Genomic DNA, 12245 nt, shown 5'->3' with positions numbered 1-12245 from the left:
AGCTTGGTGTATGTTTCTATAGCTTCTTTTGTATAGGTGGAAGAGTAATGACAGGGAATTTTAACTGGGCGAGGGGTATCATAATCATCTGTAGGAAAATGTACAACTAAATTTCAAAAACTTACAGATGAGACAAAGTGTAGAAGGTGTAGACAGTGTGACACCATTTTCAACAAATAATGCACTTTTTGTATCTGTGTGTAGATCAGCAGTTCTCAAAGCACATCAGGTTTTTGTCAAATGCTTTTTCTCTGTCTATTGAGAGGATCACGTGGTTTTTCTTTTTTGTTGTTGTTAATTTGCTAATAAAGTGAATCACATTGATATTTCAAATGTTAAAACAGCGGTGCGTTCCTAGAATAAAACCTACTTGGTTGTCATATTTTTAAATACTCTTTTAGTATTGTTGAATTTGATTTGGTAACATTTTGTCTAGAATTTTCCCAAGAAATATTGGTCAGTAATTTTCATTGTAATTTCTGTCTGATTTTAGTATCAGAGTAGTACTGACCTCATAAAATGAGTTGGAAACTCCTCCCTTCTTTTCACTTTTTGGAGAAGAATTTATGTCAACTTGGTATTATTTCTTAACTATTCAGAATACACCAGTGAAACGGTAGTGGCCTGGAGCTTTTCTAATTTTTGGAAGGTTTTAATCTACAGTTCCAATTTATTTAACACATACGACTGTTCAGGTTATTTAGTCTTATGGAGATTTGGTAGTTTATATCTTTTTTTTTTTTTTTTTTTTAGTTTATATCCTTAAATGAATTGGTTTATTACATCTGTGTGTGTGTGTGTTTTAGTGTGTGTATATTAGTCACTCAGCCGTGTGCGACTCTTTGTGACCCCATGGACTGTAGCCCACCAGGCTCCTCTGACCATAGGATTCTCCAGGCAAGAATACTGGAGTGGGTTGCCATTCCCTTCTCCAGGGGATCTTCCCAACCCAGAGATTGAACCTGTGTCTCCTGCATTGCAGGCAGATACTTTACTGTTGGAGCCATCAGAGAAGCCCTTTATTACATCTAAGTAGTTGAATTTCTTGGAACAAACTAGTTCATGATTTTCCCTCATTACCCTTTTAATGTCTGTAGGTTATTTAGTGATGTCCTCTTTTTCATTCTAGACTTTGATAATTACATATCTTCTCTTTTTTTCTTGATCAGTCTAGTTAGAAGGTTTATCAGTTTTGTTGATCTTTCAGATTACCAGCATTTGGTTTCCTTTAGTGTTGAATTCCATTTGATCAGATGCTCTTTGCTATGTTAAACAGATATGAGGCCCCAGAATTCTTAAAATCTTAGCTGATTTCTTCTAATCTGCTCATGTTGCACCCAATGCAGTGACTTTCTTTTTTGTTCTGCCACAGCTAAGACCTTTGCTATTGCTTTTTATTAAGGTATAATTTGCATAGAATAATGTGCACATCACAGTGTACTGCTCAGTGAATTGGATGAATGTCTATGCTCTTTCAAGCCTATCCCAATCATGCTTTAGAGAATTTCCATCACTCTAAAACATAACCTTCATTTCTCATTCCACTTTTTTCTATCACCATTTTTCTATTTCTTACCATAGAGTAGCTTTTGTCTGTTCTTGAGCTTCATCTTAATAAAATAATAGTCTCTTTTAGCTTCTGTTGTTGAACAGAATGTTTTTGAGATTTATCCATGTGTGTATCGATTTTTGATTTTTGATTCTTGAGTAATGTTTTGTTGCTTGACTCTACTCTCCTGTTGATGGATGCTTGGGTTATTTCCAGGTTTTGACTTATGAATGATACTGTTATTAGCATTCTTGTACAGATCATTTGTATAGTAGAACAGCTAGGTCGCAGGGTAAGTATAAGAAGCTGATGGATAGTTTTATATCTGTCATTATCAAAGTGGTTGTACCATTTGATTCTCCCATGAGTAATGTGGGAGAGTTCTAGTTACTGTACATCCTCACAACACAGAGTATCATCATTCTTTTAAAATTTTAGCCATTTTTGTGAGTATGAAGTGATAGCTCATTGTGGTTTTAATTTGTGTGAGACCCCAGTACAGATTAATGTCATGACAACTACTTCTGGATTCTAGTCATAACTCCATGCAATAATTTAACCAACCTGCAAAACTGAAAATGCTTACTCATGCCTTTTATAGAAAAAGTTTGCTGAACCCTGACTTAAACCTCTAAAACTAATTTGTTGAACGAGTCTCAAATGCTAAATGCTACACCTGTACTAGCACCATTAAATTACCCATTTAAATCTAGCCCTTGGTTAGACTTTCATGTCTAAACATTATGTGTTACGTTTAGGAGCACTTTGGGCTCAGTTTTTTAGTAACAAATGTCTTCTACCTTTGAAGGCACAGTTGCCAAATGGTGACTTGCAAATACACTCATTTACTTGGTCTGCTGCTGCTGCTAAGTCGCTTCAGTTGTGTCCGACTCTGTGTGACCCCATAGACAGCAGCCCACCAGGCTCCCCTATCCCTGGGATTCTTCAGGCAGGAATATTGGAGTGGGTTGCCATTTCCTTCTCCAGTACATGAAAGTGAAAAGTGAAAGTGAAGCCGCTCAGTCGTGTCCTACTCTTAGCGACCCCATGGACTGCAGCCTACCAGGCTCCTCTGTCCATGGGATTTTCCAGGCAAGAGTACTGGAGTGGGGTGCCATTGCCTTCTCCGTTACTTGGTCTACATCAGGGATAAAGGAACGTTTGTATTAAAAGGTCATAAACTTGAGAGTTTGTTGAAAAGTACACAAATAAATACCTCATATAGTTTTGATTAGCAAGACTTTCTTGGGGATGTGTTATGGGGAGTGGGGGGCATATGTAGGTAAAGATTGAATTGTGCCTGTTAACCAGGGTAATGTTATTACTCCAACCTGTTTTGTCTCTGCAGGCAGCCCCAGGGGGACAGGCATCTCTAATGAAAATATCTGATAACACATTGAAGTCTGTACCAGCTACGTCCCAGCTCTCAAAACCTGGAACCACAATGCTGAGAGTTGCAGGAGGGGTTATCACAACTGCCACTTCCCCAGCTGTAGCCCTCTCAGCAAATGGGCCTGCACAACAGGTGAGAAGTAGCACAATAGTGAAAAATCATAATGAGGCATAAAATCAGTTAAAAAAAAAAACACATAAGCTAGTCATCAGGCACACTAATGGGCACTCTAACTGCTCTTTTTTAAAAAAAATTCAAATTTTCACATACCACAAAATTCACCATTTTAAAGTATACAGTTCAGTGGTTTTTATTCTCAAGATTGTATTACCATCACTACTACCTAATTCTAGAACTTTTTGTTTTTATTACTCCAAAAAGAAACTTAGTACCCAGTAGTAGTCACTCCCATTTCCTCTTCCTTCTCCCAAGTCTTAGGCAGCTTCTAATCTACTTTCTTGTGACCAGCTTCTTTTGCTTAGCATAATTTCAAGGTTCATACATTTTATAGCATGTGTTAGTACTTACTCCTTTTAATAACTGAATAATATTCAGTGTTATGGATATGCAACATTTTGTTTCTCCATTCATCAGTGGATGGATATTTGGGTTGTTTTCACCTTTTGATTATAATGATTAATGGTGCCATGAACATTTGTGTACAAGTTTTATATTGCAGGCGGATTCTTTACCAGCTGAGCCATGAGGGAAATCCTTTTATATAATCTTATGTTTTCATTTATTTTGTCTTTATACCTAGGAAGGATTGCTAGATGATACAGTAACTACAGTTAACATTTTGAAGAATTACTAAACTGGTTTCCCAAGCAGCTGCACTGTTTTAGATTCCTACCAGCGATGTATGAGGGTTCAGTGTTTTTCCAGTCTTTGCTGATAATTGTTCATGTCCATGTTTGTTGTTTTTGTTTGTTTTAGCAATTGTATTGGGTGTGAAGTGGTATTTCACTGTGGTTTTGATTTCCATTTCCCTGATGGCTAGTGATATTGAGCATCTTTTCACATACTTACCGGCCATTTGTATATTCTTTTTGGAGAAATGTCTATTCAGGTCCTTTGCCCATTATTTGGTTGGGTTATTTACTCTCTTTCTATTACTGAGTTGTAGGAGCTCTTTGTATATTCTAGATACAAGTCTCTTACCAGATTTGCAAAAGTTTTCTGCTCTCTTATCTGTCTTTTCACTTTCTTGAACCACAAAACTAACTTTGATGAAGTCCTGTTTTTCTTTTTAATGGAGTTTTTAAAAAATAATTTTTATTATTTATTTTTGGCTGTGCTGAGTCTTCATTGCTGTGCAGGCTTTTCTCTTGTGGAGAGCAGGGGGTTACTCTCTAGTCTCGGTGCATGGGCTTCTCATCACTGTGGCCTCTCTTGTTATGGAGTGCGGGTTCTAGGGCACACGGGCTCAGTAGTTGTGGATCCTGGGCTCTAATGCATGGGCTCAGTAGTTGTGGCCATGCTTGCAGGTTTAGTTGTTTTGTGGCATGTGGCATCTTCCCCGATAAGGGATTGAACCCATGTCTCCTGCATTGACAGGCGGATTCTTTGCACTGGGTGTTGGTTGCTGTGGATGGGCTTTCCCTAGTTGTGGCAAGCAGGGGCTACTCTTTGTTGCAGTGTGCGGGCTTCTCGTTGCAATGGTTTCACTTGTTGCAGAGCACAGGCCTTAGGTACACAGGCTCACTAGTTGAGGTGTGTGACTCTGGAGCATGCAGGCTTCAGTAGTTGCAGCTTGCAGGCTCGGTAGTTGTGGCACATGGGCTTAGTTGCTTCGTGGCATGTGGAATCCTCCTGGACCAGGGATCAAACCCGTGTTCCCTGCATTGGCAGGTGGATTCCTAAACACTGCACCACCAGGGAAGTCCCCTATCAGTTTTTCTTTCATTGCTTATGTTTATGCTAGTAAGGAACCATTGCCTAATCCAAAGTCAGAAAATACAAGCCTATGTTTTCTTCTAAGAGTTTTCTAGTTTTGGCCCTTACATTTAACTCTTTGTCCATTTTGAATTAGCCTTTGTATACGGTATGAGATAGGGGGCCAAATTTTATTCTTCTGTTTGTAAGTATTCAGTTGGCCAGCAACATTTGTTGAAAAGTCTGTTTCCCTTTTGAATTGTCTTGACACTCCAAGGTGCTCGCTTCCCAGGCTTCACACCTCCTGCAACTACTGCTTCTCCTCACATGCCTACTCATACCACTCTACTTTGCAGTTCCTTGAACATATGTTCTTTCTTACCCCTCTGACTTTTTGCTTGCTCTCTCCTGCCAGGGAAGACCCTCTTATCTCCCCCTTTTCCTGTCTTGAAGATCTCCCTAATGTGCTCCCAGTGCTTTCCCTCCCCATCCCTAGGCTGAAGGAGTAACCCTCTCACTTGTCATGCTGCATTGTACCCTTGCCTGCTACAGCCTTCATAACTGTCTGGTAACCCTCTCCTCGAGGGCTTTTATCTCGGGACCCTAATATTTAACACTGTGCTCTGTGTAGATGTTTGTTGAAATATATGACAAACTTTAAAATATTATAGTGAGTTTTTAATAAGTCATACTATTCCATTTTCACATTCTGAGATTATGTCCAGTTGAGGGTGATAAGTTGAAATATTGTTCTATCAGTCAGTCAGTTCAGTCGCTCAGTCATGTCCCAACTCTTTGCAACCCCATGGACTGCAGCACGCCAGTCCTCCCTGTCCATCACCAACTCCCGGAGTTTACTCAAACTCAGGTCCATTGAGTTGGTGATGCTATCCAACCATCTTATCCTCTGTCATCCCCTTCTCCTCCTGCCCTCAATCTTTCCCAGCATCAGGGTCTTTTCAAATGAATCAGCTCTTCGCATCAGGTGGCCAAAGGATTGGAGTTTTGGCTTCAACATCAGTTCTTCCAATGAACACCCAGGACTGATCTCCTTTAGGATGGACTGGTTGGATCTCCTTGCAGTCCAAGGGACTCTCAAGAGTCTTCTCCAACACCACAGTTCAATTTTACTTTATTTATTTATTTATTTTTTTTTTAATTTTTTTTATTTTTTATTAGTTGGAGGAACACCACAGTTCAAAAGCATCAATTCTTTGGCCCTCAGCTTTCTTTATAGTTCAACTCTCACATACATACATGACTACTGGGAAAACCATAGCCTTGACTAGACAGACCTTATTTTATAAAGTGATATAATAGGCGGTGAATTTCTTAATGTGGCAATCCTATAATACGTCCTCATTTTAAAATTTTTAAAATGTCCTGGTCCATGAAGTCTGAAAGCATAGGAACCACCAAACTAAAAAAGCAATTTTTTTTACATGGCATGACATTGGATAGGTAGTTAATAACAGCTACTAGCTAGTATTTTGGGTGTGCTAGATGACAGTCACTGTTCTAAGTAAGTTACACTACTTTCTTCTTAATTTTTGTTATTTCTGGTTCTATGGTTTAGCAGTCGGAAGGAACAACTCCTGGTTCATCATCTACTGTGGGTTCTGTCATGAAAACTTCCGGACAGCAGCAAGTGTGTGTGAGCCAGGCCACCATGGGATCCTGCAAGGCTCCTGCCCCCTCTGTCATCAGCGCCACGTCCCTGGTGTCCACACCAAACCCCATCTCTGGAAAGGCCACAGTATCAGGTCGGTTGTATCATCATTTTGTTTCCCTTTCCCTTCTCTGGTCTAGAATATTTCTGGAAGGTCTTAAGCCTCCCCCAAATTTTGTATAATAAATGATTAAAAACCATTAACTTGGAAGCATTTTTCATATAACTGCCTTCTAGATGAAGTATTCTTATTTAAAATGTAGGTATAAATTTTCAAGTCTGAAATGTTTTTATGGATTGAATAACAGTTTTTAAGTGATATAGTAAAACTTTAGCCATCTGGAACTCCTCTGGGTATTTGTCATCAGTTCTGAATGGAGCTCATGACAAAACATCATACATCTCTTTTTGCTTTCATAAAGTACATAAAATGTAAAATTTTAAAATGTAAAGATGTAAATTTTGACTCCAAGACATGATTAACAGTGGTTATTATATTAATTAGTGTCAGAATGATATGCTTGAGGTTTGGTAAAATGTATCCTGTCTCCATGCCCATACTGAATGGCCCCAGAAAAGTGTGCCTTTTACTTCTTTGGGTAAGCTAGAGCACAAATCCTGAAGCTGGATTGCCTAATGCTTACCTCATGAAGTTAATTGCCTAGGGTACTGTCTGACATGTAGTAATCATTATATAAATAATTGCTCTATTGTCATTTTTAGTATCATCGTTGTTAGTCCACATTCCCTTAGCTACAGTTCTGAAACTCAAAAAGCTGTGAAAACTAAAGGTTTGCTTACTGTCGTTCTTCTTCATAACTATTTTAGAGAAAAATCTGACCTCCTTTGACAGGCTGTGTATACTACTTAATACGGCCACCTGATGCAAAGAACTGCCAACTCACTGGAAGAGACCCTGATGCTGGGAAAGCTTGAGGGCAGAAAGGAGAAGGGGGCAACAGAGGACGAGATGGATAGCATCACCAACTCAGTGGACATGAATTTGAGCAAACTCGGGGAGATAATGGAGTACAGAGGGGCTTGGCATGCTACAGTCCATGGGGTTGCAGAGAGTCAGACATTACTTAGTGACTTAACAATAACATATATCATGCACAGACATATGTACATACAGAGAAACATACATAAATACATACACATACATACAGTCAACTCATTGGAAAAGACCCTGATGCTGGGAAAGATTGAGGACAGGAGGAGCAGGAGTCGACATGAGATGGTTGGATGGCATCACTAACTCAATGGACATGAATTTGAGCAAACCTTGGGATATAGTGAAGGACAGGGAAGTTTGGAATGCTGCAGTTCATGGGGTCTTAAAGTGTCAGACACAACTTAGCGACTAAACAACAACACATGCCCCAGTCCCTTTGGATAAAGATTGTGAATATTCTTCCCTGTTACTGCATATAGTTTGCTAAAATAAAAGCACAGGCATGTGAGCTCTTCAGTCTAAATAAATCATCTTAACAACTCAGGTATTTTCAAAACTAACAAAAAAAAGATTGTGGAAATTCTCGTTTATTTGTCCCATGGTTTCTACCTCCCAATTAAAATTGACCAAATTTTTTTTTATGAGGATATTTTTGTTGTTCTTGTTCTTTTTTTAAGGCTGAGGAATCTGCCTTAAATCCTATCAGGGAGGCGGTGGCCAGGGGACAATGGTCTCTGTTTTGTTTCAAGCACTTTGTGCCTGACGCGTTGCACAGAAGTTATCTTGCTGGGGGCGGATGCCCTTGTGGCCTGATCTATTCCATGTCCCTCTTAACCTCACAAGGGAGTCTTCATGTGGCAGGTGCCCTAATGGCTTTTAAATGCCTGACCCATGCCCACACAATATTGGTTGGCCTAGTCCTCAGCTGGAAAGAAGACAAAAGAGAGACACTCACTCGTTCGGGCAGCAGCTACTGCGGCACAGTGAGCAGTGGGGCCTTTGGAGCATACCAGAGGGTAACCCTGGCCAGAGTTCCTCAGTTGCTTCCATGGCATTTGCCTGTTGGCAGAGGGTCCCTATGAGAAAGGAGAAGCGAGGAGGTGGGGGAAGAGACCCCAAGGTCCCTGTACGAGCCACCAAAAATGTCGTGGTCCAAGCACAGGTTGGAAAAGAATTTCCAGACATGAGACAGAATGAGAGGGAAATAAAGTTTATAGGTGGGGGAAGAGACCCCCACGTTCCCTGTACGGGCCACCAAAAATGTCGTGGTCCAAGCACAGGTTGGAAAAGAATTTCCAGACATGAGACAGAATGAGAGGGAAATAAAGTTTATAGGTGGGGGAAGAGACCCCCACGTTCCCTGTACGGGCCACCAAAAATGTTGTGGTCCAAGCACAGGTTGGAAAAGAATTTCCAGATATGAGACAGAATGAGAGGGAAATAAAGTTTATTAGAATGGGAGATGCTGTTAGAACAGCGGGCCAGCCCAAGGGAGAACTGACCATGTTGTTATAACTATTATCACTAGATTCCATTGTTGTTGTTCAGTTGCTCAGTTGTGTTCAACTCTTTGTGACCTCATGGACTATAGCATGTCAGGTTTCCCTGTCCTTCACTATCCCCTGAATTTTGCTCAAACTCGTGTCCACTGAATTGGTGATGTTATCCAACCATCTCATCCTCTGTTGTCTTCTCCTGCCTTCAGTCTTTCCCAGCATCAGGGTCTTTTCCAATGAGTCAGCAGCCCTTCACATCAAGTGGCCAAAGTGTTGGAGCTTCAGCATCATTTCTTCCAATGAATATTCAGGGTTGATTTCCTTTTTGACTGATTTGATCTCCTTGCAGTCCAAGGGCCTCTCAAGAGTCTTCTCCAGCACCACAGTTCATAAGCATTAATTCTTCGGCATTCAGCCTTCTTTATGGTCCAGCTCTCACATCCATACATGATTACTGAAAAAACCATAGCTTTGACGATATGAACCTTTTTTGGCAAAGTGATGTGTCTACTTTTTAATACGCTGTCTAGGTTTGTCATTGCTTTTCTTCCAAGGAGCAAGTCTTTTAATTTCGTAATTGCAGTCACCATCCACAGTGATTTTGGAGCCCAAGAAAATAAAGTCTGTCACTATTTCCATTTTTTCCCCCATCTATTTACAGTGAAGGGATGGGACCGGATGCCATGATCTTAGCTTTTTGAATGTTGAATTTTAAGCCAGTTTTTTTACTCTCCTCTTTCACCTTCATCAAGAGGCTCTTTACTTCCTCTTTGCCTTCTGCCATTAGGGTGGTGTCATCTGCATATCTGAGGTTACTGATAGTTCTCCCAGCAGTCTTGATTCTAGCTTGAACTTCATCCAGCCCAACATTTCATATGATGTACTTTGCATATAAGTTCCATTCATGGCTCCAAATCAAGACCCTGTGTTTCATTTGCTTTTTGGATGGTTAAGTACCAAAACATTAAGGCTCATTTTTTTCCCCATGGTTTCTACCCCTCAGTTAAGACTGACCAATTTTTTTTATGAGGAGTGCTTGTTCTCTGCTAACTGAATGTTTAGAGGTAGTGTATTAGCCCTGGAGTAGAAATTATAGAAGTGGGAGGAATTACTATCGTAAGAAATGAACGCCCTCTCTTTTTTTCTGATTTTTAACATGCAATAAATTAAGTCTCCTTGCTTTAAGTTCTGGTTTCCTGAGATACTGCTGATGAAGCTGTATATAATATTTTCATAAGAGACTCATTACTTTCTACTATCCATTAATTTTGTATGTGTGGATTCTTGTTGTTTTTAATTGAGGTATAATCTTTATAATTTCTCAGTTAATTTTTTGGTGTGCATTACAAACTGTCTTGAACTAGATTCCTGTTCTGACTGGAACAGAGTGAGCAAGGGAAAGAGGACTGGGAGGTAAAGTCCGAGAGACGGGGCCAAGTCACGGGGCCTTTGGGGGCCACTGTAAGAGCACTGATTGTTACTTCAAGAGAAGCCGCTGTAGGGGTCTTCCACTTCGGAGTCACAGGAGCTGCCTTTATCTTTTAATGAGTCATTGGCTATGGCATTTAGATTAACCTGGGGCCCAAGGTGGAAGCAGGGGACAGACCCAAGAAGTAGACACTAAACCGAGAAAGAAACTTTGATGTGTTAGGGACCTCTGGGAACATCAGACTAAAAGGAGTTCCAGAAGTAAACAGAAAAGTTCAGTAGTTACATTTTCATTGGGTTTGTCAGTAGCAGTACTGGAAACTGGAATATTGCTTTCAGAATTCTAGAGGGGAATTCTTGTAGTCTAGAGTTCGGCAGTTGGCTCAATCTTTACTAAGTATGAGGGTAGATATTTTCTGACAGGCAGCCTTTCAAATGTATTTTCTATGACTCTGTCTCAGAGCATAATTAAAATATATGTTTCATCAGAGTTAAGAGATGTAGACCAGGAAAAAGGACAAAAATAGAAGGAAGGCAAAGGGTTAGGGTTAGCTATGAAGTATGCTCTGCAGCTGAGACCTTTGCTGCAGGCCTAGAAACCAGCAGTATAGATGGAGCAGATCAGAGCACCCTGGGAAGGATAGCTCTGACTTAAAAAATGGAAGTGTAAATTATTTAAGAGGTTTGACCACATGGAGAACTCTGTATTAAGGGGAGGTTTGTAGTGTTCTTGAAGGACATGGTAAGACTTCAGTATGTTGTTGAAAGAGAACTAAATTAAGCAGATGTAAAGGAGGAAAATTTTTAACTCCAGAAAATGAAATGAAATCGTAGTATCATGGTATTCTTTGGATCAGTAGAGGCCATTATTGGAGGAGAGGGAAGATAGGGTCTAAAGCTTATCTACCCTAATAGTAAGTTGGTGTGTAGCATTAAAATGTTACATCAAATTGAATCAAGGCCTACAATATACACATTCTTTTAAAAGACCAATTTTAAAAGAATTAAACAGGTTAACAGGTTAAACAGGTTAAAAGTGGATGCTACCTGTGAACAAGATGAAGACAGGGAGGGTAGAGCAAAGGATGGCTATTTTTAGTTATATGCCTTTTAGCCCTTTGTAACTTCTCAGCGGATAAGCATGTAATATTAAAGTAGAAATAAGAATTTATAAAGTATGAAGAAACCAGGTAATTGTACTCTTGGAGTGGGGGGCACATCTCATTAACTAATTACTGCTTGATGATCTGATAACATTCACTGATTCCAGAGAATGATTTTGTTTATTTAAAGCTTTGTTCTTGAAAGTATTTGAGGTTATTCCTTTTCTTAAATCGAACTGCATTCCAGTGCCTTAAAGTATCCTTAGCCTCTGTTGCTATTCTTAAGTTATTACAGCATGCACTTGTGTTGTTTCTTGTGTACTCTTTTTGTCACTCTTTTACTGGCCCTCTGAATGCCTAGAATAGTTTTATGATGGAAATGGGAGTATGGAAATTGCTTTAAAGCAGTAGGAGAGGATGAACCTTTCTAAACTAAGTGGAGACTATCTGGTTTGAAAAATAAAGGCTGCACAGAGATAGGAAACAAGTTCTGGTGAGTACATAGATTGAAGTATTAGATACATAGAGATGTTGTGAAGATGTAAATAAATTAGGACCAGATTAAAATGCACTCTGAGTGCTTTGACTAATTTTGGAGACATACTCTAGGCAGACCAGAGCCAGAGAAGATTTTCGAGTAGGAAAATGATAATTATCCAAATCAAAATACAAAATTTTACATCCAGTTTGTATGTGTCACAGCTGTACGTAAAACAAATAAATAGTCATAGAAAACTAACATAGAGAAGAACTGTCTCAAAATGATGATACTGGTTG

General features: G+C 39.6%; 1 protein-coding gene across 11 annotated transcripts in view; it reads left to right on the top strand.

The window, feature by feature from the left end:
- Nucleotides 1–12245, top strand: part of YEATS2 (YEATS domain containing 2) — a 97810-nt gene that overhangs the window by 70166 nt on the left and 15399 nt on the right. For all 11 annotated transcript variants that reach the window (XM_070466327.1, XM_070466318.1, XM_070466321.1 and 8 more), the window contains 2 exons: nucleotides 2898–3074; nucleotides 6394–6580. In XM_070466327.1, the coding sequence (XP_070322428.1) occupies nucleotides 2898–3074; nucleotides 6394–6580 (364 nt within the window). The remainder of the gene's footprint in view (nucleotides 1–2897; nucleotides 3075–6393; nucleotides 6581–12245) is intronic.

This window comes from Odocoileus virginianus, chromosome 4 (assembly GCF_023699985.2).
Source record: "Odocoileus virginianus isolate 20LAN1187 ecotype Illinois chromosome 4, Ovbor_1.2, whole genome shotgun sequence".
NCBI lineage: Eukaryota > Metazoa > Chordata > Mammalia > Artiodactyla > Cervidae > Odocoileus > Odocoileus virginianus.
Note: the sequence above shows the minus strand (reverse complement) of the source record. Positions and strands in the feature narration are given on the sequence as shown.